Source organism: Solea senegalensis, linkage group LG20, assembly GCF_019176455.1.
Source record: "Solea senegalensis isolate Sse05_10M linkage group LG20, IFAPA_SoseM_1, whole genome shotgun sequence".
Classification (NCBI taxonomy): Eukaryota; Metazoa; Chordata; class Actinopteri; order Pleuronectiformes; family Soleidae; genus Solea; species Solea senegalensis.
The window spans coordinates 4,217,800-4,245,301 of NC_058039.1; the positions used below are offsets into that span (position 1 = coordinate 4,217,800).

The window sequence follows — 27,502 nt, forward strand, 5'->3', positions numbered from 1 at the left end:
CACAGAAACAACAGAGCTCCTTTTTTAAATTCAGATATATGTATTACAGTTTGAAAAACAAGATACTTTTATTATTTATTAATGTTAATAATTTATTTATTAAATAGAAATCATTCAGGATTTTAGAGGTTTAGAAATTGTTATAAAGGTTTTTATATTAAACGAAGGTAAGTAACTAGTTTCCATACGTTCAATTTAACTGATTTAACTACATATCTGCTCCATGAAAAATGATTAATTATTAAAAATAATAACTACAGTTTGTCAGTTCCACTCAGTAAATTGTTGCACACAATAAGAAATGACTCCCGTAAGTAATGGTTGACAAAGTGTCTCCATCGAGTTTAATGAGCAGTTTTGATGATCCTTTGTTGTTGCTTTCGTTCTTATTAAGAAAGAAACAGATTTATTTTTTCTTATTTTAAAGACATCTGTATCACTGTTGAGTCTTTTGGTGTTTAAGCTTTAGAGATGATGAAACTAAGGCAAAAAAAAAACAATAAGATCTAGATAATATGCATATCATTACAGAATGAACCCGAGAGAGTGAGAAGTGAAAGAAAAAAAAAGATCGAAGATGACTTTGTTTTAAGTTTGCTGCTGAAATAACCTGCTGCTGCTGCAGTTTCGGAACCGTTTTCCTCTGGTCACAACATCTTAACTCAGCATCTTTACAGCAGACGACTGGTTTCCCATAATGCCTTGAGGCCAGACAGCAGAGAGAAGAGATGATGAGATCATTGTTTCTGTGACCGTGTGTGCTCATAATGAACTGTTATGACCTCTCATCCCTCTGAAAGGATTAAAGGGAAGTACCATCAAACTAAGTGAGATGATCACATGACTGCTGTGAGTGACACAGGGATTTGTCACACTGTAGCTTTAATTATCATAGTCATTATAATTATTATCAATTTGCACGGTGAAAAATTGCATGTATTTCAGTCGTAACAGTCACTGTAACCCCAGTTATCTAATGACGATGACGAGAACGTCAGCTTATTACTTACTGCTGTGGTGAAACACTGCCCTCTAGTGAGAAAACAACAAACTGACTCTTAGGAATGAGTGGATTTATTCAGCACTTTGTGCACATTACAAACATTGATTTAGTATTAAAGAAGCTGCACAAACACTTGTCACTGGACTACAACAGCAACAACTTACAATATTTCAAATGCATTTATGCACACATATTTTAACATTTTAAAAAAAACTCAAACAAAACTAAACTAAATAAATATACATACAAACAAACAATATCAATTATGAAGATAAACGTTTAGGTACCACTTTACAATAACAACACCCTACGAGAGGATTAATGCAAACACTCAATAAATCTTTAATGTGTGTTATAAAATAAAAGGGGCAACAAAGATTCATTTTAATTCATATACTCCTGTGAATTAATCATTTTGACCACATGTGCAAATTATTAATTCTTAAATACTTTCATTGCTGTATTATAAAGTGGTACAAACTTTTGACTATGACACATACATGGTGTTAAGGACACTTTGTGTTGTTTTTCAGTCTTTTCCCAGATGGACAGAAAACTAAAATAAGACAAATCAGACTAACAGCTAACATCCACATCATCATCATGTCCACTAAAATGTCAACAAATCAATGTGTTAAGGTTCAAATTATGGATTTGCTTTCCATGAAAGTAGGTGTTTGACGCTGACATTTGTAAAATGCTAAACAAAGGCATTGAAGGGAGCAACACGTTGTAGTTGAGAGACTCTCATGAGGGTTTATACTCATGAAGAGAGCTTTGCTTCCAGCTTATAGTGTGTTGACTCATGACTCGGCCCTTTTCTTTTCCTCTTTGTGTCATTCTCCATTACCGTGTCATTTACATCATCCTTTCGGCTTGTTTTAACCTCCTTACAGCATTTAACAGCATTACAGCAGTAAATTTCACAATGTGTGGTTTTGCAATTTACTGTAAACAGTCAAAGCTGTTCAGAGAAACATCATGTTCAGGTTGAAACTTTTTCTAAATACTATAACCTTGACCCGATACAGGTCAGTCACTCGAGACGACCATGTTATCATCTCCACCCTCTTTGCTGCTCTGTACGTTCATGATATCCTGCTCCATGTGAATCAGCTGACTGAATTCCTGACGTATTCTTTTGAATACTGCCTTAATTATTCATCTGCTGCTGGTGCCAATCCCAGCTGACATAGGGTGAAGGGTGGGTTACACTCTGGACAGATCACGTCCATCACAGGGCAAATATGAAGAGACAAACAATTATTCACTCTTACATTTTCACCAGTTTAGAGTGACCTGTTAACCTCTGCATGCTTTGGACTGTGGGAGGAGACTGGAGAGAACCCACATGCACACACAGGGAGAACATGAAAGACCTAGACCAGTGCACAAACCAGCAACCATATAGCCGTGAGGCAAAATTCTAGCCATGTGTACCACTGTGTGGCCCCTGCCTTAATTAATTATTTAGCATTCTAGTGTTTTTCAGTATTTTACGCCTCAATTAATAAGAAGATGAGAGGATGACGCTTGTTTGTGTGCGAGGCCTGTAATGTAAAGCACTTTGTCTTGTTGATTAGACAAAATCAATATATATTTAAAATGTAGCCCATTTACCATTTGAACCCGTAAACCACAGGGGCGTCTTCAACACCAACATCATAATTTCATCATGCAGCATCTTCCATTAGTATGAGTTCATTGATTTCACAGCAAAGCTGTTCAAGGTCTGAGCGATAAAGAGGTGAAAACATGGTTCTGAGTGACTGATTTTCCGGTTTTCTACTGCAACCTGTTTAAGATGGTGAGAAAATAAGTGAGTCTCTCTGGAATCTCTCCACAGGTTGAGCGGTGGCCACCTGCCTAAGCAGACTGGTCCACGTTGGCTGCAGAGAGGGGTGTGTTGGTGAGTGCGAGAGTGGCTATGCTGTGGGCTATTGCCAGTGCCGTGCCAGGACATTTATTCACTGAGATCCTCTCAGCTTCTCCTCCACTCGAGTGCCCGGCCTCCCTGTCCCACTCCGTCCGGCCCCTCCTCCTTGTCCTCCACACTCTCTTGAAGCTGTCTGTCACAAAGCAGTAAACCACTGGATCCAGGCAGCTGTTGAGGCTGCTCAGAGATACTGTGATGTGATACGCAAGCACATGCCCCGCCCCCTGACTCGGACCCTCCCCTCCCACTTTGACCCGGAAGTAGACAAGCACCTGCCGGATGTGGAAGGGTGTGAAACAAATGGTGAAGACCACGAGGACGGTGGCCAGAAGCCTGATGGCCCTCGCCCTCCTCGCCCTGCTCTGCTGAGGAATCAGGCCGTGACTGGAAGAAAGAAAACAGGCGACACGCAGAGTGAACACGACCACGACCAGCAGGGGGAGGAGGAACTCCAGGATGGTGAGGTAGAAGAGGGCAGGGAGGAGCACACAGGAGGAGCTGAACTCCAGCGCTGTGGTCTGGAAAGAAGAGGAGAGAAGGAGACCATCAAGTATATTGACCAGCAGGGACTGTAATGACTTATTCAAATACTTATACAGTACTTTAAAGGTAGGGCTGAAGATCCTGGAAAAACTGTTTGAGCAGGCTACATTTTGAATTCAAAAAGTCCAAGCCCCTTTCTTCGGACATCCCTCTGAAGCTATGCCTCCAGAGCATAGGAATGTGCAACAAACACGGATTCACAAGCACCGTGCAGCATCGGTAAGACATAAGGTTAACCTACCGGTCCAGTAGAAACAGAGACACCATGTCATCACTCTGCAGCCCTTTCTGGGCTTTCAGTTCATCGTAAAAAGCAGCACTGATGTTCACTCTGGTCTTGGATCACTCTGCATCAGCCTTTTTCTTGACCGTAGCTTTCCTAAAAACATAATTCGTTTGCGACCAAAACTTGCTGTTGGCACCTTTTCTGCCATAATGTTGTTGCAACTGTCTAGTTGGATTCCGCAAGCTAGCACAAGTTCTGGCGTTTGTCTTCTGAGCATGCACGATTAGTGAACGAAGAGGGGTCCGCGCATAGTGGGATGGGGCCGATGGCAGTTTGATTGATGCATCACGATCCAATTATTTCGCTCGGGCCGTTCAGTATGATTGGATGTTGTTTCTACAGGCCCGTCTGTTCCACAGCTGACTGACATTTTTTATTTTTGTGACAACGCATTAATTAATTGGTTGTAAAGTGGATTTTAAGCAGGAATTACAGCATTTTTACAGTAAAAATGCTCCAGAAAATGATCTCCCACCCTACCTTTAATATAGAGTTGGCCCCTCTTTTTGCAGCTATAACAGCTTTCAAACGTCTTGGAAGACTTTCGTCAACATATTGAAGTGTTTCTTTGGGAATTTGTGCCCATTGATTCTGTAGAGCATTTATGAGGTCAGACACTGATGTTGGACGAGAAGACCTGTCTCACAATCAGTTCATCAAGGTGCTCAATAGGGTTGAAGTGAAGTCAGTCAAGTTCTTCTACACTAAGCTCGTCAAACCATGCCTTTATAGTCCTTGCCTTGCATGTTGGAATAGAAAAGGATTTTCCTCAAACTGTTGCCACAAAGTTGGAAGCATAGCATTGTCCAAAATGTATTGGTATGCTGAAGAATTAAGGTTGTCCTTCAATGGAGATAGGAGGTCTAGCCTAAAGCCTGAAACTCCTGAATTCAATACTTAACATGTGTGTATAAGGTGTGTTTTCTGTGTGTGTTATGTTTGTAGATGCATATAAATCCTCACCTGGAAAGAATAGGTGACCACAACAGCGATGAACCACACGGTGCCACTGATGCACTTTGCTGCTCCTGTGGTTCTCCATCGATGAAGAGTGCTGGACATGTGGACAACAGCGAGGTACCGATCTATACAGATGCTGAGAGGAAGAGTGCGAGCGGAGTCAAAGGAGAAAAGTTGTTTTTCATAACACGCTGACAGTGTTTACTCATTTTCAAAGCTGATGAACAGAGAGAAACACATACCTGGTCAGAAACAGGATGCTGCAGTACATGTTGACAAAGTAGCTGAAGGTGTGAACGTAGGAGCAGGCCACACAGCTCCCCCCACTGTGATACAGGGCGATGCGTGCCGGTAGTGACAGCGCCACCAGCAGGTCAGCTACAGCCAAGTTGATGGTGTAAACCACAGAGGCTGAGGAGTGGGCAGAGGCCCCGCAGAAGACATAGAGAGCCAGACAGTTGAGGACAACACCGCCCACCAGCATCAGGCAGTTACACACCTGCAGAGGAGCAGAAAAGACTAATGCACTTTTCATGATCCTTGCACTGAACACATTTCTTTGAGTTTCTGGAGAACCAGAGGGATCTCAGGGGACTTTGAAACCAAACTGTCCTTTACATCTGCTTTCTTGACTCTCTTTTTGACTCAGTGTTGGGCAATAGCATGATGAATATAATTCACAAAACAGCCGACCTGTGGAGAGCAGGTCTTTGTGCAGTCAGGCTCTGTTGTTGTCAGTTCATACTAATCAATAATTGTTTTAATCATCCAGTGACTTTGAACAAATAGAAATAGCTCTGACAACTGTTACAACAATTGTCACAAAGTGCCTGATCGTTTCTTCTGATATACTTTAGGAGCTAGCATAATCATGATAATGAACTCACCATCAGAGAGACCCACACAGCATAGAAGTCTTGGTACAGCTGCACATCCAGGTGGGCTAACCTGTGTAAATGTGGCGCCCCCCACTGCTGACTCCAATTACTGCAGTTTATCAGGTCGGGTCTCAGGAGCAGCTCAGTGTTGGGAGCGGAGCTGACGTTGTCAGGAAAACTCTCCATTAGTTGTGAAGGATGAAGGAAAATGAAGGTTCTGTGAGAAAATAAGAAGTTAATAGTTAATATTATTTAGTGCAAAACAACTTCATCTACATCAGAGCACACAGAAAGTACATATAACAGATGATGTTGAAGATAGAAAAATACCAAACAGGACAAAAAGTAAAATAAAGTATCTATTAAAACACAACATGATGATGTGTGATATGACAGTATTGTGATCTATGAGTTTTGTTATATATGAGGTTGTGTAAAGGGAAGTTAAGTGGACATTTTAATTTTAACGGTGGTTAAAAATTAACAAAACTATTCCTGAAGCCAAGACTAGAACGAGCTTTAATGCTGACAAGGTTCTATGTGAATGTACATGTATATGCAGTATACAGTAAGTGTACAAATCCTAAAAAAAACACATTTAGTGTTATTCAAAGGAAGAGATAAAAGAAAAAATACAAACACATCATCTGCATATAGAGTGATTTTTTTTGTTGGATTCCTTTAATTTACAGGAAGGAAATGAGTTGGTTGTGGTGCTTAAAAGATTTAATGCTTCTTTCAGACGTGTATTTTTTTAATGTAAATGTTTAAGGCATGTTGAGATGGTTTTCTGAACTGAAGCATTTTTTTTTTTCTTCGATGAGACTGTCATAAATATAATGAAACCTAATGACTCCCATAAAGTTAGCTGGAGACAAACAACAGAGCCAATCATAGATGTTGTACTGTAAATAGACTCAAACTGCTGAAATGTCAAGTGACGGCAAGTGTTTTATCAGATACTGAAAACAGACGAAAGACATGTAGGATGAAAAATTTAATCCAGAGAATCTCGTTTTTATAAACAGTGTTCTCTCAAACTGCAGAGATGACTGAATCCATCTTCATCCGCTCTCTAAAGAGGATGTGACACTTTCAACAAAGTGAAGTGCGCAACCTCGCGTTTCACTCTATACACACGGTTCTTTTATTAATAAGAACCATATCAGTGTGAGCTGTTCTTTGACACAGTGGAGATATTTGGTGTTGAATACGAGGTTCATGTTTGACTTGGAGGTGTCACATAAATCTGATGAACGTGTCACATCCTGTTTGAATGAATGGAGACGACGAAGGCTTCGATGTGCATATGCTGTACATTTCACTGTACAATAATCTAAACAAAACTTTGAAGGGAGTTCCAGTTACGGAAATATGTGTAGAGGTTATATAGAAATACTTGACAGATTTGTCTGTTTGTTCCATCAGTGTCTTGATTCAAGTTACAAAATTATAATTACTGAATCTGATGACTTTAAAATGTCCTCAACTGAACCTTTTGAAGCTCTGTTTCCCAATCAGTTTTACTGATTTCAGAGAAAGTCAATTACTTAAAATCATAATTATGCATGTGATTAATTGCACCAATCAGGATTTTGCACTGAGGTTATTTAAACAAATAAAAACGTGACTTTGAATAAATTGAATAAAATGTTCTCAAGATAATTTTTAAACAGTTTTCTTCCCAGTAGTATTACCACATTAATCGTACCACTATTACTCAAAGTTGTTTCAACATAAAGGGACATGTGAAGGATTTCAATGACATTTTTATGAGCTTGATACATCCGTGAACCTCTTTCTTTTTTAATTCTCAAGAGGGGTACCAGGAAAGTGGTTTCTCACTAAAAACCAGAGACCGAAAGCCAAATGGATTTAACCTGAATCACAGCTTATACTCAAAACGATCTGGACAGAATCACTGGTTTCAGTCAAACCTTTCAGTTTTTTTCCTAATGAATCTCAGAGACGGATGAGTTCCAGTCTGTCAAAGCGTCTCGCTGAAGAAGTTGTTGGCAGATGGGTAAAACGTAGCTGGATTACGAAGTCTGGATTATAAAAAAAAACAGGAAAACACTTGCTTTCACAAAACTAAATGTGTTTTATTCTTGATTTCATATTCAAGTATTATAATTATATTGTGTTTGTGGGCTTTTGTTTTTGTGCAGATTCTTGTACCAATTTATTTGGCCAACGTTAAACGCGTGGCAAGGCTAAAGGAGCTCCAGTAAGATAAACAAGAGACCTGCAAAGAATTTACGTATACACAGTGAGTGTGCCTGCACAGGTTGGCCTGGATATACATTTGAGCACTAATAAACCATAAAGACTCTTCACTTATGTTAAAGATAAACCTTGAGTCAGTAAATCAGACGGAAGAAGAGCAGACAAAACGGGGAAATTCACTTCATGTTCTCTCATAAAAATGAATGAAAACTCATGTTCCCTCTGCATTAGAACAAGATGTAGCTCCTAAGTGATGCATTCTGTGTCATTATTTTACAAAAGAAGATAAAATTCATACTTTTATGATAGTAAAGGATAAACAAGGAAGGTGAACGTGTTAAAATGTTTCTTAAACATACCTGATGTAGAAGATGAAAGGGTGAGAGCCCTTGTTCGGTACACTGACGGACTTAACAGACTTCTTAAAGGTTACTGATATGCATAATATCCATATAATGAAGCTGTAAAGCTGATCAGAATCTTTCTTGTCAGTCTCTCCCTCTAGTTGTCCCCGCACAGTTGGTGAGCAGACAGGCAGAAGAAAGAAGGTAGAGTTGGAAAATGAACAACTGTCGAGTGGGACGACAGCTCCGGCACCTCCTCCCCATAATTTGCATGTCTCACATTGTAGAATATATATATATATATATGTATATATGTTTTTTGTCTCTTTTTGTTTCCTTCTATCTTATAATCCTGTCTCTTATATCCCTCTCTCTTCTTCTTATAACTCTCAATATCTTCATTTTCATAATAGTAATAGTTATTCTGTAAAGCACTGTTTCTTTGGCTTAATACCAAACAAATACAGAAAAGCCAGGTGGAAAGTAAACACTATATTTTGAATGTAACAGAACAATCAGGAAACAGTCTTTGGCCATTTTGATGTCACCAACAGCAAACAGAGCATTTGTATGACTCAATAAACGATGGGGAGTGTCTTACATGGTATTTAACTGCAGTTGGAATCTGTAACGTTGCATTACTTATTCCTTCTTTGTCATCATATTCTTTTTCTTCTTCAATGTTTATGCTGCAGTTGGCATCCATATTGTTGGATCACTGCCTGCGTATTTCGTATTCCTTCCTCATCACCATATTCTTCTTTAGTTCACCTGTAATTGTAACCGAGGGTAATATAAGAGTAAGAAAATGTAGGTTTGTTTGTTGACTCCCCACAGGTATAAGACTGGTATAATAATACAAAGACATGGATTATGACATTGGATGGATAGATTAGTTAAGTGCCAACTCATCATGGATGCTATGGGGTGAAAATGATCAGGATCCATATAGTCAACAAGATCATGGTCAAATTCATATATATATGTATATATATATATATATATATATATATATATATATATATATATATATATATATATATATATATATATATATATTCATATAGCACATAAAAACAACCCCTGTTGCCCCAAAGTGTTTCACATGCTTTAAAAGTTAAGGAGCACTAAAATACAGTCAAGAGTAGAGTTGGAGAAGAGTTGGTAAATGGTCTGTTTATATATATATATTATATATGTATATACATATATATATATATATATACATATATATATATATATATATATATATATATATATATATATATATATATATATATATATATATATATATATATAATATATAGCTGTTGTCTAGTCTTGATGACCACTCAAAGCTGCTTTACACTACAGTTTTGCCATTCACCCATTGACACCCATTCATGCAGCACATTTTCTATCACACATCTTTCACACACTGCCAGCACAGCCATCGGGAGCAATGTGGGGTTAAGGGTCTTGCCCAAGGACTATACTTTTACTTCTCAAGTGCATTTTATGGCAGAAAAAATACATTTGACATTTACTGTACGTAAATGTCAAATACTTTAAGACTTTTACTTCTATCAACGTAATTTCTGTTAAGATACTTGTATTTTTACTCATCTATCACTTTAAGGTATTTTATACAAGACTGTGATAACCTGACAATGTGACTGATGGGCAAACTAAAGACAATTAATGTATTATAAATCAATTTGTACTATGATGCAGAGCCTTGCCTTTGTGAGACAAAACAAAAAGAGAGGTCAGAATGGACTATATTATTTAAGTGGACTTTCAAGAGCGTTTATTTAAAGCTGCCTCTGGGGTGGTCCAACACTTTATCAGTCTGTGAAAAACATTTTATATATGTTCTGTTCCACCTCTGTTTGTTTCTGTGTAAATGCTTGACTCAGTTGAAGAAGGGCGAGTGAAGGGGGATAATAGTGAGACACAGACAAAGAAGTATAAACCTCTTTAAGATGTTTTCACTGAGCTGCCAGTCTGTGAACCAGTTTCATGAGATTTACAGGGTCTTGGAACCACATGCAGAGGGTCTGTGACGTTCATTTGAACACAGGTTGTATTTGGAGAGAAGCAGCACCTCATAAACCACAGTAACGTAAACAGTCAGAGAGGAGGCCATGCACCACTCCACAGTGTGTGTGTGTATGTCTCTGCTAGAGGCGACATTTAGGGACACATTTTAAATCAAAAACCAATCAACTGAAAATGGGTCTCAATTTAGAAAAACATAATGAGGGTAATATATAAGGTTATGCTTTATAATAATGGCTGTGTGTCCTGTGACAACATGAGTGTGTGTGTTTAAATGTATGTCCTGGTACATTTGTGTGTGTGTACATTACCTGTAATATGTCAAACAATACACGGTCACTTCTCATGAATTGTAATAGTGGTTGTTTTATTTTGCCCATGATGCTGTGGTGCAAAACACCTGGCTAATGTTTAATCGAATGTTTCTCAGACAGAGTGTTCAAATATTTGAAATTATGATCCGACCTTTTCCTGGCCCAGTTTGTTTAATAAAGTGCTGGAGACAGTAAGGAAGGATGTCCCACTTCACATGTACTTCAGTGGGTGAAGTGCAGTCATATACTTGTGTTGGCGTCACACCATATTTTCCCACACTCATACTATGCATATAATATGGGAATTTAAAGGGGCATGAGAATGTCCACACAGCCTGTCCACACAAAGTGCTACACAGCCTGTAGAATTAGTTGTATAATGATTTATGTTATTGTGGATGAGCTCCACATTTACACAGCATTCATAGTGAGGATACTATATAGATATATCCCTAGCCCCTTACCCTAATCTTAACTATCACAACTAAATAAGTGACAGAAGGACCAGCCATAATGTCCTTAATCCCTATGGTTTGTGTCTTGGTCTTCACAAAGATACGGATACAAAAATTCACATACACACACACACATCCAAAATGTCCTCATATTCCCAAAATGTCCTCACTGTCTTAGTTATAATACGTTTTGTGGTCCTCACAAAGATACTGATACAAGAACTAACACGCACCCACACACTCAGAGCATTCTGTTGCCACAGTGACGTGTGTCACTGTGTAACAGAGTCGGATTAAACGTGGACATGTGTATTCTTAGTAACAGCAAAATAATGACAAGGGTGACGGCTCGTCTTCGTTATTGTAACCTCTCAGTAAATACAGATGTGTAGACGTCGCAGTATCCGTCACATTTAACAGGGACAGACATACAGCTGAGCTTTGTGATTAACACGAACTTTGTGCTTTTTTTAGTGCTCGGCAGCGGAACAAATTATCTCGCGCTCACACGGAAGCGGTAGCGTTGGGAACACGGAAACCTAATCTGTAAACACCAGCTAGCAACAGTGAGGAGCCAAACACAGCTGACACGAAAGCGGGCTGAACAGAGACTATGTTCAAAAACACATTCCAAAGCGGATTTCTGTCTATTTTATACAGCATCGGCAGCAAACCTCTGCAGATATGGGATAAGAAGGTCAGTAAACAACGAGGTGGAGTAAACGCAACCAAACTTCGTTAGCATTGTCGTGCTAACGCTAATTTGTGACGCGTGTCTGTATAATGCTCAAAAATCGTATAGGATTATTTTCGCAGATTACTCCAATCTAACTGTTCCACGTGTGTGTTTGGAATCCAGAACGATATTGTTCAGGACCTATGTTGGAATGTAACATGGGGATTTAACGATGTTAGTGGTAGTCAAGGACACACCAAACATTGACTATGTGCTCTAAATTTGTAACTTTATAGTTAGAAATCCTGACATTGTCTATACTGTTTGCGTTATTAGATTTCACCTAAATTTAAATTCCTTTTTTGTTTTATTGATGTTTCAGTTATCAATATTCATGGTGTAGTGTTAAATATTATATATTTTGAATCCAGTGTTCAGGGGGCTACCGAAGGTTATGAAGCTACTAACATTTCTACATTGTTTTATTTATTTCTTTACTTGTTGATTGAATAATTGATTGATTGATTCTGCATAGCACAATTCTGCCCCAGTAAATTCATTGTAGGGCTTTAAATTGTAAAATTAACAAGGTGATTTACAGGTTTGAAACTGGATATAATTTGTAGAATCAACAAGAAATTAGTAAAAATATAAACTATAAATAAACAAATACTATTTCTTCTAAAATGCACCCTGAGGTCTTCAGGTTAGAAACTGTTAGTTAAGACAGTAAGAGACTGTTAGTTTAGGACCAAAGCTGATCAAACCTTTTCAGGCAGTGGCTCCCAAACTGTGGAATGTGCTGCCTCTAATCCTATGTTGCTTAACTTGCTTGGATTTATTTAAAAATCAGCTAAAGACTCTTTTATTCAAGCAAACTTTTAGTTAGATGTTTGTTTTTATGGCTTTGAATGTGTATTTAGTGTCTATGTTTTTATTCATTGTATTTTTATGTCTCCTTTTAATATTCATTGTATGTATTTTATTGTAAAGCATATGGTTTTATGTGAAGGGTGCTCTATAAAGAAACTTTATGTATAAATAAATAAACTACTCAATTACTAAAATAAATGGTAATTAGTGAAACAACTTCAAGGTTGCTCAGTTTTGTACAGTGTTGCAGTAATACACTCCCTTCGTATACAAGGTTAAACATCCAAAATCAATTCTTCCTTGGACCTTAACCTTCATACCCAGAACATTCAACATTAAAACTGTTTTATAGACAAGAACTAAGCAATTTCTTGGTAAACTATGCTGTGTCTTTTTTTTTTTTTTACATCAATACAAATATACCTGTGACAAACTAGTAAAATTGCTCATTTACTAATAAGAACATTTTTTCTTTTTAAAACATAACGTAATTAACCTATTTCTGTGTCCACAGGTGAGAAATGGCCACATTAAGAGAATCACAGATAATGACATTCACTCATCAGTGTTGGAAGTTGAAGGGACGAATGTGAGGTTAGTATGTGTGTGTGTGTGTCTTTGACTCATCCTTCAGTGTGTGTGTAAAACACACTCACCCTTACGCCCTCTTTCCTCTGACAGTACCACCTACATTACGTGTCCAGCAGACCCTAAGAAGACGTTGGGCATAAAGCTTCCATTTCTGGTCATGATCATAAAGAATCTTAAGAAGTATTTCACGTTTGAAGTCCAGGTGAGGAAAGCAGTTGTTCTCTGTGTCTTATCTTGGTGATTCAAACTAGTAACTTACACTACATACACAAGAAACCCTAACTAAACTCAGGATTTAATATATTTTGCGGTTTTATTCTATGTTGTGTTGGGTTTAATGGTGTCTCACGTTCCCTCCCCATCTTTGCATCTCTCAGGTGTTAGATGATAAAAATGTGCGCCGACGTTTCCGGGCGAGCAATTATCAGAGCACGACAAGAGTGAAGCCGTTCATCTGCACCATGCCCATGAGGCTGGACGACGGCTGGAACCAGATCCAATTCAACCTGTCCGACTTCACTAGGAGGGCGTACGGCACAAATTATATAGAGACACTGCGTGTACAGGTTAGTGTGCAGACGTGCCACTTCAATGACTCTAATATCTTTATATTAAAGGTTTATATTAGACTGTTCTGTCTGTTGCTCATGTACACACTGTTTTTCTCTCAGATACACGCCAACTGTCGAATCAGACGTGTTTATTTCTCAGACAGACTGTATTCAGAGGACGAGCTCCCTGCAGAGTTTAAACTCTATCTGCCCGTCCAGAATCAGAAGGCAAAGGTGAGACACACGCCTCCACACACAGATTAACTTAACATTGACTTAGTCATGCAATACACATGGTATAGTATGCGGACAATGGGTGTTTAGATATTAAAAATGTGTTTGTTTTTGTTTGTTTCTTGCAGCAGTAGTGCTTCTCAGGCTGTACCATTCCTCCACACCTCTTTTCTGTATAGATATGAACTTTAAAACTTAAATATTGTAATTTTGGACCTGGTTTTGAATGTTGTCATGTGTTGCTTTCAGCACAATAAAGTTTTTGTATGAACTGACCTGTCATTACAGTGGTATTGTTGAGACAGCAATTATAGTACATGTTTGAATGAGGGTAAAAGTAAGTGTTGTTTGACAGTAGACTGAAGACCCAAGTGCTTGTTTTATAAAATACAAAGTCAGACATGTCCATCAAATATAAACCATCTTTATACAACAACACAAATAATCTCAAATAAATGTCCGTGAAGATCTTCATTTCCAAAAACAAAGTATTTGTTCCACTTTGGAATCTTGTTTACAGCAAAGAACAAATTACAAAACGTTCAGAAAAAAGAAAGCGGTGGACATTTGGGGCAAATAACACCCACACACAAAAAGAAATGATGCTAATAACATTTTCTCAATACATATTAAAGTCATCTTTATCACTATATTTTTCCATTTTCTAAAAATTTCACAGAAATCAAAGTGCAAGGCAGAATTAAATGTTAAACTTTGGACGTACATTTTTCATGATGGTCAACTGTTTTATTGTATTAATAATTGTAATGTAGTCACTGCTGCTCACAGACCATGCACAGAATTACACCTTAAAGGTGGGTCAGACTTAGAGATACTTAGCTGCCATGTGTGCATTGAAACAGCATTAATGTGATTTAGCCACAAATGTCATAAAGCATAAATAATACTGTGTTTAAATGGACATTTGAAAAAGGCTACAGTTTAATATCTGGACCAGATTTTAAAGTTGCACTGGAAGTTTTACTGTAAATTTCCCTCATGTTTTTTTTTAGTATTTGGCCTCTTTGATTTTCTACATAAAACTTAAAGTATATGTATTTTTTATCAAGCACGTTTATGCAGCAGGCACTTTTCCAACAAGAAATGTTAACACACAGTTTGAAAATATGTTTTAACAGCATTTTCCCTGAAATATGATCAGTGAGGGAAGACGATGGGATGCATTTTTAAAATTAAATTTTAATACGTCTATTCAGCTCTTATTGTGTATTTAGAAATTGTGTTAATACTTAAACATCTTTCCATATGAGGCAATAGTGTTGGGCTGTAATGAATTAAATATATGGTCAAAATAATGCTTCTGAAAAATGTCGGGCAGTAAAAGGCAGTTTGACAATGTTACCGAATTAGCGGTTTGACTGTGTTTCAGCAAAACTGGAACACAGTCAAACGTATACAACACAAATTCCACCAGTAAATTACAAAACTTGATGACTCTTCTAAATGGCATATTTCCTCACACTAACAATGTGAAAAATACATTCATAGAAATCTATTGCTTTAACAGCATGCATCTCTTTAAAGTGCAAAAAACATTCATTGGTTCAGATCAGTAAATCATCCACTGCCTCAAATCAAACGACAAGGAAATCCCCCAACATAAATAATAGGTTCAAGATGGCATAATTCCAACAAATGAAATATAAAGGGTCAAACAAAACGTTGGATGCAAAAAATCCAACTATGCCAAAGGCGAATAACACGTTTAAGTTTGTCATAGTCACAAAACCAGCCTTTTATCCTTTAAGAGGGAGTTCATCCTTCTTCATATTTTCTTACAAATAACTTCATATAAATGTCTGCAATACAACTGGACAGCATCAAAGGGAATAATGTGTTATAAACACAGAACACGTGTAAAAAAAACAAAACAAAAAACCTGTCCCTGCCGTCAACAAATAAAGCTTAGGCAGCTTAGATAGGTTAACCTAACCTGGATCAACCACCTTTATCAGTCACTTTGGGAAGATGCACATATTTTTAATGATAAAATTAAACTGAAGGAATAATTTCCAATGACATAGTGATTAAACATCCTGTGCTGGATGCAGATATGAAGAACTAGTGACGGTGGCTTTGCAGACACTGGTGTTTGACGACAAAGGTGTGTGCAAGTGGAATGTCACTTCAGAATCTCATGTTAAACATATGTGACATAGACTGTCCTGCTGTTTACTGGCAAGTTTATTTTACTTTCCCTTTATTTACTCACTGCAGGCTGGAGTGTGTGTCTGTATTTGTGTGTGTGTGGGAGCATGACGTGTGTATCTATCCAGCACTGTTATGTGGTGCTGCCATAATGAATGACATAGTAGTCATGGAAATACATCAACACCGCGACGGGCTGGCCAATGATGAGCGAGATCCACACGGCAGCGTTTCCATAGTTCCCATTGAGAAAACGGCCCACAAACCAAGCCAGAGGAACCTGCAGAGTTCAAAGTTGAGAGCCTTAAAGTGTGCTTGTGTAAACATGGGGGACAGAGAACAGCAGTGGAGAAATTGTCTGTGACAAGAGTGAATGAATTTAGTTGAATGAGTCTTACCTGAGCCATCATTCCCATAAAAGCCCATAGTCTGAACATCTTGAGAGGAACACTAACCAGGTACTGAAGAAAAAAAGACAGTACACAGTTAATCTTACACTAATGCTCCCAAAAATGTGATAAAATGCCTTAATACAAAGGCAGAAAAGTTGCTTAAAGCTGTCTATTTTTTCCCAACGGTTCCAAAAACCCAACCTTTTTAAAATACATAAAATAAATGACTCATAAAATGCAATAATACAAATTTTACTGTCCGTGTAATACAGGCTATTTCAGGAACAGACCTAAAGTGTAAACAAAACTCTTAATGATTGAACAATGCCATCGATTTACCTCGTGGAAGAATGCAGACAAAAAAAAAACGACAGTTTGAGCCAGAAACTTGTTGGTCCCCCTCTTCAACATTGGTTTGTAGAAGTGTCTACAACACACGAAGACACATGAATGAGTTCATACACAGACACTTAGTCATAATGATGATCTATCTATGTATCTTAAATAGGGCTGCAACGATTAATTAATTACTAAATGGATCTGGTTTCTTTGCTGCATATAACAAAGAAATCATTAAAACTGAATCATTTTTGTTTGTGGACAAAACAGTAGATTTGTGCTCACCTGAGACACCACTTGTGAACCGGAATATTCCAGTTGGCCCAGAAATAGGTGACTGTCTCAGAATTCCTAAGATGAACAAATATGACAGACTGAGAGATGGACCTCAAGAGTATTGTTCCAAATGATGGCTGCATACGGTTTATTAATACATACACACTTTGGAGACCAATATTATTTATTGTCGTTAGAGTATGAGACATAATTCTGAAAAACAGCAGTCTATCAACAAGATAAATTAGCTTGGAAAATATCTACCTCTGTCTGTTTTCAGGTCTTTTTTAAAAAAAACTTCTACTGTATAATCTTTACTCACCACCAGTCCCTGTAGAACTCTCTGTCTCCAAACTGCAGCAGCTCTGCCACAAAGTTCATGGAGGAGTGAAAAAACCAATAAAAGAATATTAACCATATCAGATGGTTGGGAACCTAGAGTAGAGGAGGGGACAGGGGGAAAGGAGAGGAGGGGAAAGGAAAGGAGAAATGATCAAGGGAGAAATTAGGGGAAGATGTCTGGGAGGGTAAGACCACTATGTTGCGAGGACTTTCAGCAATTCACCCTGTGCTGTTACACTATATCACACACAGGGGCAATGTCTGTGTCTTACCTAAGAACACTTAGAAATAGAGGAACTGTGGATTGAACCACCAACCCTCAGATTAGGAGATGACCCACTCTAAACTGCTAAACCTGTGCAGTTCTGTCGTGATACTCACAGCTAATTTCAACAGGCGCTCCACCATCCGAGAAAAGTTCATTTCCTGTGAAGGAAATGCATAAAATTTTACATAAAATACAATATTTGGTGTTTACATACACAGTATAACATAAACTTTATATAGTGTGTCAGTGTATATGCACCTGTAAGGGTTTCATTGAGTTCTGTATTGTGGGAACCATCCACTGAAAGACACAAATGTGAATCACTTTAATTAATAGCTGCTGAAACTTGTGTTTTGTTCTGTGTTACGTGTTGAAGACTTCTCTGGCTTACCTGCTGTATTAATCCCACCAGTAGCTGCATGAGGAAGAACTACAAGAGAGGACAGAATATGAGAAAAAACAAAACATGCTTTTATTCGTTACCTCTTTTAAGGCCTTTTCTGGCCTTTTTAGGACCAGTAATGTAATGAGGCAGAACCTCATTTCTGAGGAACTGGTTATGTTTAGGGCTAAGACTTGAATTGTGGTTAGGTTAAAGTTAGGGTTAGACATTAAATGGTTACGGTCAAGGTTAGGGATACAGCTTTGTTGAGTGAGGGTCCTTAAAAGGATAGCTGTGCAAACCTGTATGTGTGTTCCTTCTCACCATTTCAAAGAGTCTTCTAATCAGGAAGCGTTTACGTATCCGAGGTGACCGTGGGAAGTTGAGCTGGTAGCAGAGAGTTGGAGCAAATACAAAGTAGTACATGTCTAAAAAAAATGAACAAAGAAGTTCTCCATTAGAATTGATCATTTAAATGCTTCAGTATTTTTATTTAATTGTGCAGTTCTGCTTTTTTATTTTTTACCTCTGTGGGTGAGGTTGCCTGGATAGGAGACATGACTGTGAACCTCTGAACCATTAGACTGGGCCACAGATGGACCTGAAACACACACACACACAAAGGCAGACAGTGTGTAAATGGAAGCCCCACTCTCATACACATGCTTTTATAAAGTTGTCCCTAAAATGTAATTTAAATTGTAGCCACTAGATGGTGGTAGCTTGACTTCAGTCGTCAAAAATGTAGTGCTGTTTGTTGTGCAGAGTCATGTCTGTGAATTATGCTTCTTTTCCTTGGTAGAGATGACTCAACATTAACTGTGAGTGAGTGAGTGAGTGAGTGCGTGCGTGTTAACACACTTACAAGAGTATGATCTTGTCAACCTTTTGGCTTTGGCTTGTCTGATTTCTCGACACCACCGGTTGGTATCTTGGTAGGAGTACAGCTTTAGAAACAGCACTGTATAAACACCTAGGGATAGAACACCACCCACTGACACACACACACACACGCACGGTTACTGACAGAGCAATTAGTATTGCAGTTAGTAGTATTAGTATGAATATTATGGCCATATGAAAAAATAAATGAATAAATAAAACAGCATGAATTCTGACTTTTTCTCAGAATTCCGACTTTAATCTCTGAATTCAGACTTTAATCTCACAATTTGGACTTTAATCTCTGAATTCTGATTTTTTTTTCTGAATTCTTTCTCAGAATTCCTGCAGTTTAATTTTTTTTTTACATGTGGCCCCAATACCCTTCCGTTAAAAAAAGGAGAAACACTGTCTAAACCAAAATAATCCTTCAGTTATTATTTTTATTGTCATTTCTGAAGCAGCTGAATATTTTCTGTAGAGCTGCAACTAACGATTATTCACATAGTCAATTAATTTGTCGATGATTGTCTCAATTACTCCTTGTGTATTTGTTTGGTCCATAAAATGTCAGAAAACGTTTTTCCAAACCTCGCAATGAGGATGTTCTCAGGTGTCTTATTTTGTCCGCAGACCAAAGTCTTTCAATTCTAATTACTTCTTTGTCAAATGGAGCAAAGAAAGCAGAATATATCCACATTTATGAAACTAAAAAAACAGAAAGCTTGCTTTAATTGTTGCAGCCCCACTAACGTCACCATTTAAACATGAGGCCACTCCTACTGCTTGACATAAACTGTATATGTCACATGAGAACAACTGCATGTTTACTTGCTTTAACCTGTACCTGGAGTGATGGAGGTCACAGAGAGGATTGTGGCTGTAGGAAAGATCAACACGGATGTCAGGTTAAAAATGTGAAGGAGCTGCCCTGTGGTTTTGGAAATGGTGCCCTGAAAAGAACACATAGGAGTCTTTAAGTAGAGAAAAAAACAACGTTTATTCACAGGAGTCATAAATAAATTCATTATAATCTAATCTGGATGAGCAGCGGTGTTCTTATCAGGGTCGAGAGGAGCAGGTGTAAAGACGGTAGATAACGCCACGTTGACTTAACTGTGCAGATGTCAAGATCATGTCTCTCACAAACATCCCTGATGGGTGATACATGAATGTATAAAGCAAACATAGATTCTCTCTCCGTGCTCACAGAATTTTGACTTAATCTCTTTGGTCTTGGGAATCCAAACATATTAACTGCACGGATAGATATATCAAATTTAAAATCTGGTTCCAAGAAAAATGACAATTTGTGTTGTCAAGTATGCAAGAATGTAATCCAAGTGATACAAGACTCACCACAGTCAGACGTCTCTCTATGTACAAAGCTGCTAGGATAAACACATTAGACACTGAAACACAGAACACAGTCAAAGATTATTACCGTCATTGATTTGCCACACAGTTTAATAATCATTTATATGCTTTGATAAGCACGTTTCAGAGACAGTAAAAGTTGAGTATATTTGTGAATAGTACACTTTTGTTGCCAGATAAGAGACAATGGCAGAAGTCAAACCTCTTTGTGCAAAGTCATATTAGAATAATCATTAGAACATAAACGTCCATATTCCTCAGGTCAAGGATGAAAAACATTACATTCTCCATGTGTTTATGTAAAGATATTATTGCAGTAAAAATAAAAGTTCCACACCAATGATGAGGCAGGCAGCTGGCCAGCTATAGGGGTCCTTTAAGAAGAGCGACACCACTTGGATCGGATCAACCAAAATACCATACCTTGATGACAAAAAGAAAACATTTGAAATGAAAAATTATTGATCCTAGTGGGCGAAATGTAAAACAAATGCTTATCACAATATGCAACATAAACCCTGAGAGGTTAAGATGAAAGAATATGGTGAAAATTGTTTTGTCTCAATGGAGATTAGAGATTAGAGATGGGTGCGGTGAGGTAAAGGTTTAGTGAGGTTAAAGTTTTGATAAGGATGTTGACTCGCGCTGTTATTGCAGTTCTGCCCACAGCAACGGGACAACTTGGGGGGGAAAGTTGAGCTCCAGGGTTATCGGCTCAGAAGGAATCTCTGTTTATACTTTCTGATGAAGTGTATTACATTTCATAATAACATCTGAACAACTTGTACAACGGAAAGCGAGAGTGGTGTTTATGAGCGAGAGCAAGGCTGGTAAACATTTCAATGTGTAGTTGCACACTCACTTTATAATGTTCTCCAAAAAGAGACGCGCGTTACTTAACACCTGAGAGAGAGGGGACAAACAAAAGACAACAGGAGACAATAATTATTGTGCAAAGTCATCAAACATACAGAGAAATTGTGTAAAAACACCCTTTGTTTGTTGAAATCTTTGTCTAATAACAGGCATTCACTGGATCTGGACTTTGTTTATGGACTAAAATGCTTCACTGTGAAAGTGGCTTATCATTTTTGTCTTTGCACACAGACCTGCTCCTGATTAGTCTGCAGATTTAAATGCCTTTGTTCAAGCTGAGTGTGTTTCAAAGTTAATAATACCCTTTAGTTATACAGCAGTTACAAAGCAGCAGGGATACAACCACAGACTGATTATTTGTTATTTTTATATAATTATTACTTATTAATCAATCATTACAAATTAAGCATTTTTGTTCTCAGAATGTTGCTAAGTCACTAAAACGTTCCTATTTTTTGATGCCCTGAGTAATGCATTAGTGTATTTGTTATTTTTATTGGAAATTAGGGCTGAACAATAAACAGAAATGTTATCAAAATAGCAATATGGCCTACTGCTATTTGCAATGTGTGTCAAATTTCCATTTTAGATGATATATCGTCCTGATCTGTGCACATCATATGCTACAGACTGAAGATAACATCGTTGTTTCTCACAGATCTGCACAAATATCACACAGTAATCATTTTAAATACGTTATTCAAATGAAAATGAGAATGATTACGAAAAAGTACCATTACCTCTCATATCGTGAGTCGTTCAGCCCTATTGGAAATAATATATAAAACAATAAAAGAAAATAAAAGATGTATTTGCTTTCTTGATCTCCAACAGCAGGTTGATCTATTGGAGGTTCTGGGATTAGAATTAAAGCTTGGATGTGGTCAGAAAATTTGGAGCTTGCCCTCAAAGTAATTATTAAGTTGACAGTTAAATACGATATATTCATTACACACTGAGTGGAGTGAATAGACATCACCTTGATAATGGCTGCTCACTCTGTTGAAAAGTTATGTTTCATTATTCTATTATCTATTAAAGTTCAAGGTCTGAGTCTCGCTTTGTCTTCGTTACCGGAGCTAATACTGATCTCAACACACATACAATATATACATACATTCTGTTTATGGTAGTTTACGAGATAAAGACACAGTGGAGATAATGACGAGATATGTCACGCGATAAGGTCGTGCTGCTGTGATCATGTGTTGTGTTGCACCAGAGCCCGATGTTCTGCCAAGACTCTGCAGCAATGTGGTTTCGATCCAACTGTGAAGGTTTGTCCGAGCCACTCACAATTGCCCCGGTAACCTCTGGCACGGTCAGGAGCACGGTGTTACATATAAAACAACGATCGGTACAGAGAATTGAGAGGGGAATGTTGCAAAATCTGATTTTGCAAGACTTCAATTGCAATTGTGTGCGTGTGTCTACGCTTCAGTGAGGTCAGAGTTCAACCTCACTGGGTGGGGTGGGGGGTGGGGGACAAGGTTGAACTCAAGCTGCCTGGTTATTAGGAAGCATTTCTGTCCAGTGGTCAGTAATATCTACTGTCATTATCACACTCAGGTTAATTTGAGTTTGGGAATATAAACTCAACACATTTTTATAGTCTCGTTTTATGCGACTGACAGTGTAATGTTTTTTTTGCTTTGCTTTGCTTTGCTTTGCACTGGCCTTGGTCAGTCTAAGGTCATGGTTTGATTTGGCTGAACATCACAGAAAACAATGATATGAACTCACTTGAAGAGTCACTGTTAATACCACATACTGGGATGACTTCCCCTTGTCCAGGATCAACACTTTTTATTATTCCAAACATCCTGCTCATCTCGACTAAATGAAGTCAAGCTTAGGGTTGGGTTATCATAATGGCATATTGGTTTTTATTTGGAAGATCTGATATCGATCCCTAACATCTTTGGATCGATCTTTTAATGTATGCCATTTCCTGTTTCCAGTGCGCAAGACTATTGAGACACATCACAGAAAAACAAAGCGGCAGGAAGTTTTGTTTCTTGAAGTCGTGTATTCCATATTATAATATCCGCCAAAACTCACAGTATAGAGATGAAGGAGTTCACAGAAAACGTCTAATTTGACATCTCGAGAGACGAGAAAAGATAAAGATAGGTATAGACAGATAGAGAAAACCAAGCTCAGCACACACATTACTCCAGCTGCCTCGTGCTTTATCAGCCAAGTCCCCAAGGTTTCCTCACAACAGTCAAAATAAAAAAAAAATAAAAAAAGGAATTCCAGCTGTCCCTGGTGACCACTCAATGAAGGATGTGGTCGTCACAGCCGTGTAAACACACAAATGCTGTGTAAAAGAACATTAACATGAACAGCATTATATGCCCCCACAAGTGCAAAACCGAGTGTTCATCTTGACAGAAGAAACATGTACACACGCACTTGCACACGTAATTCAGCGCTCCATTTATAGTTCAGGTCCATTTCACTTTCAGAAGGATTACAGCTAACTGGATATTTGTGCTCTCTGTGCCTATTACATACTAAGTGGAGACTATCTTTAAAGGGGATGTGGGTTATCTGAAGACATAGCCATTGTGGCGGGGCATGAAGTTACTTTGAAGACAGCCATGTTGTTGACCTGAGATGAACTTTGCTCCGTGACACATACCATGTAGTAATTACCTGTGACACATGTGTAATCTCTATTGCAACATTGATAGTTCACAGGTAATGCATGTGGGACAGTTTTGTCAGGCAGGTTACAGATGGAAGGAAATATGCTTTAAATGTTGTTCCGGTTTCCTGGTTGTTTATTGTGTTCATATGTGGGTCAGTTGAAGAAGCCCAAACCAGAATTTCTCTTCATGCCAATCAAAACACATTATCTACAGCTTCCTTGACAGTGTGTACGCGTGGCTGTGTATGGACACACATCTGTTCTGTTCTCCTGTTTGTTTGGTGCGTCTATTCAACTATGCTTTGTATCATTTTATTTTAAATGTAGTTTTATTTAAATACATACAATATTGAAATGACTATTAACAAATTAATTGATTAAGTGGCATGTGTGTAATTTATACGCACACACACGTATATAAACTTATGAGAATCTTTGTTATTTATTCATTCCACTCACCGTGTTGATAAGCACCAAATATTAGCTATACATTGACTAATAATACATTAGTGTATAAATGTACTGTATAATCATCCTTTGACGGTGCTTGCAAATAAACGGATTCAGGTCAAACAAATACAGTACAGCAGATTTGTATGATAAAGTTTAACTCACAAAGCAAACCCTTAACTGAGATACAGATAATGGAAAACTGGGCCAGAGCAACTGTTGAATTACTTGTTGTACATGTGGAAAGTCTGCTTGTGTGATCAGAGATAAGTGAAAAATGAAGTTATCAAACTCAGTGCAGACAACACAAAGAGACACATCTCAGGTTTCAGGCCAGTTTTCCCAACAGGAAGTATGGAGCGTGGATCAGATTTGTGTCCAAACCTTGAATTACTTACTGCTTTGCAGTGTTATTTGTATGTAAATATGAAACAAAAGTTCACTTAATCATTATTTGTGGAAACAACGGGTGTACAGATGTAAAACAAAGGTCTGATTAGATATGTTAAGACTATTTTTTTCTCTGCTAAATGTAAGCTGAGGAACTTAAGCTGTTAATTGAGACATGGGACATGGGACAAAACATAGTGATTATCATGAGAGTTAGTGTACAATATTGTGCATAAGTTGATATGTTGAATATGTTACCAATAGCGGAAAAAATTATGTTTAGCTGTTCAGGGTTTACATTGCGAACGGTGGTCAGTGCCAGTAATAACAGTTCAGAACATTTCTGGTACTAAATAAAGTCAACATGTGGCTTCACTCACCAGCATGACAACACACCAGTTTAGGATTCCTCTGTAGTTGCTGTAACCGCTGGCCGAGCTCAACAGAGACTCCTGGAGGACGTGACAGCTGGAAGGAAACACACGGTCAACCATTTTGATGATGACTACATCATTTCTCATCCATTGAAAAAAATAGATATGCCAATACTGTGAGGAAATCAGTAGGACTGATTTAATCTTGAGGCTGAAGGCTGCATAATTCAAGTCCTACACAGCATTAGTCATGTTGTGAGGGATCCAGCACTCCTTCACAAAATTATTTAGTAAAATATTTTGCTATTCCTGAGCCCAAACTAACTTTTTTTCAAATATGTGACGCACTATAATATGTTTGTATTTACGACACAAAAGTGTTCACTGATTTATTCATGAATGAATCACATTTCATTCTTTCGGCTGTTGCTGTAGGTTGCAAAATCACTTTTGCACAACTGCTGTGACGTAGAGACGAGGGGAAAGAGATGTAAGAATTAGGTGGAAAGAAGGGGGGAGAATTAAAAAAAGGAAGATAAAACTTCCAGCAGCAAGTCAGCAAAAAGTGAAAGTAAGATGAAGAGGAAGAGTGATCATATGTTCCATGACAAAACACTGGCAAGACCAGACTGGCATAGGAACGAGCAGATATACACGTTACGGACACAGTAACTGCAAAAACATGTTGCACTATTGTTTTATAGATACTGTCAAACAGGAATTTAACATTTCCCACATACTGCACTGAACGCCTCATCTCGCTGGCAAGACTCCAGTAAATGTAGAACAACAACTTCATTTCCACATTATAGTTGCACTGTCATTTGAGGTTAATTTCCAAACATCTGAGGATCACAGACTCCTCTCAACTCTTTAGTTTGTCAAATGTTTATTCATTATACATTGATATAAATCTGAGGGGGAAAAAAATGGGGGGTATGAGATAGATTATCAATAAGGGCAGATTCAGATTAGTTAAAACCTTTGTTCCATTTGCAAAAACACATAAGGGGGTGACTTTTACAGCTTCAATCCAAGATTAAAAACACAAAATTTGGACTTTCTAAACCTGGACTGCAATGACCCATTGATGCTAAAGACCTTTGAAAGGTTTCAGTTTGGAAAACCTTGATATACACATTTTATTTAATGTCAGATATTTAACAAATTGTCTCTGTATGTTGGCCATGTGATGGACTGGTGACTTGTCCAGGTTGTATCATGCCTGTCACCCTGAGTCAGCTGGGATTGACACCAGCTTCCCACAACATTCATGTGGAAGATAAAGAGGTAGATAATGAATGAATGAGTGAATGAATGAATATTTAACTGATTCATAGCCTTGCTCTTCTGTGCCAGTCATGCCCACCATATCCGTGAGCCATAAGTGAATAACCTTATTTCACTGTCAGTGATTGTTTACAGACGTATACAATGTTTTTTCTTACTAGAATTCTTATTATACTTATGGTATTATGGTAATGCTCTGTCACCTTTTAGATCTATCCCTTCCAATCTCAGAGACTTGATAAATTCAGCCTAGTCATTAAAACTTTATTTGAAAATGTTTCCTTTTTTGATTGTTCTTAAACTGTCAAGTTTTGTTAGATGGAGGAAAAAACTAAATCAGCCAAACTGACACATATTAGCCATGAATTAACAAATTAAAGATCAGTATCGGCCATAACATATCCATATCGGTCGTCCCCTGAATCTTGAAAGAGAAAAACAAATCAGAAATTATATTGCACTTGTATTTGCCCAAATTGTTCAGCCCTTACAAAAGACCTGTTTAAGATTAGTGATTCCTGAGAATTGGAAGTAAATACATTTTTAATATCATTAATAATCACTAATTGACTTTACCTGAGTCTATCGCTGATATCTTCCACTGCGCTCCTCTGTTTCCTCGGGCTGTTCGTGAGCTGCTGCTCCGGCATCTCTTTGCTCATCTTCCCGTTGTTATTTGAATATCTTTGCACCTCGTCATCTGTTTTGATTTTTGCGGGACACTGGATACGTTTCCCCCCTTCTCCGTTTACCTTGCTGCCGTTGGCTTGCTTCACAGCAGCCGCTCCGCCGCCGCCGCCACCGCCGGTGAGGGTCGTCCTCCTCCGGCGGGTCGCGGGCCCTCTCACGTCGGCTCTGTCGCTCATGTCTACGGCTGCAGTCTTTACCTCCCTGCCATTTCACACCGAACCGGCGTCGGCCTCTGTTTGCGTTTACAACAGGAGCTAAGTGGAGTGTGAGGTGCAGTCGTGTCAGCGGAGACACGGAGGAAGGAAGCGCCTCATCAACGCCACAGCTCAAGGTGCAATTGTCGGCTGGGTTGCCAGGTTTGTGTTTTCAGCTGACATCCCTCATCGAGCAAGTTTCCGGATTTCAAAGATAATTTCCTATAGGCCACACACACAAATCT

At 38.1% G+C, this 27,502-nt stretch overlaps 3 protein-coding genes across 4 annotated transcripts; 1 reads left to right on the forward strand and 2 right to left on the reverse strand.

The window, feature by feature from the left end:
* Positions 1-2,869: 2,869 nt before the first annotated feature.
* On the reverse strand, positions 2,870-5,762 carry LOC122786798 (G-protein coupled receptor 20-like; the record flags this gene model as incomplete). The annotated part of the gene is made up of 4 exons (XM_044053295.1): positions 2,870-3,457; positions 4,732-4,864; positions 4,971-5,227; positions 5,616-5,762. Coding segments are annotated over 4 exons (1,125 nt in total), but the record flags the coding sequence as incomplete, so codon positions are not given.
* Positions 5,763-11,490: 5,728 nt separating this feature from the next.
* Positions 11,491-14,185, forward strand: cfap20 (cilia and flagella associated protein 20). Of its 2 annotated transcripts, none has more exons than XM_044052243.1 (6): positions 11,491-11,682; positions 13,049-13,128; positions 13,216-13,327; positions 13,503-13,691; positions 13,797-13,910; positions 14,039-14,185. In XM_044052243.1, exons 1-6 carry the CDS (start codon positions 11,599-11,601, stop codon positions 14,042-14,044), a joined length of 585 nt encoding a protein of 194 aa, XP_043908178.1. In that variant the 5' UTR covers positions 11,491-11,598; the 3' UTR covers positions 14,045-14,185. The 2 variants fall into 2 exon arrangements, with proteins under 2 accessions (XP_043908178.1, XP_043908179.1); XM_044052244.1 differs by having other exon boundaries at positions 11,498-11,682; positions 14,042-14,185.
* A 133-nt stretch (positions 14,186-14,318) lies between these two features.
* On the reverse strand, positions 14,319-27,412 carry dgat1a (diacylglycerol O-acyltransferase 1a). The gene is made up of 17 exons (XM_044052241.1): positions 26,950-27,412; positions 25,090-25,177; positions 21,200-21,240; positions 20,675-20,760; positions 20,320-20,372; positions 19,808-19,913; positions 18,944-19,072; positions 18,605-18,679; positions 18,403-18,506; positions 18,088-18,126; positions 17,955-17,996; positions 17,810-17,854; positions 17,409-17,521; positions 17,096-17,161; positions 16,811-16,898; positions 16,478-16,540; positions 14,319-16,359 (listed from the first exon to the last, which is right to left on the reverse strand). Exons 1-17 carry the CDS (start codon positions 27,237-27,239, stop codon positions 16,213-16,215), a joined length of 1,575 nt encoding a protein of 524 aa, XP_043908176.1. The 5' UTR covers positions 27,240-27,412; the 3' UTR covers positions 14,319-16,212.
* Positions 27,413-27,502: the final 90 nt, after the last annotated feature.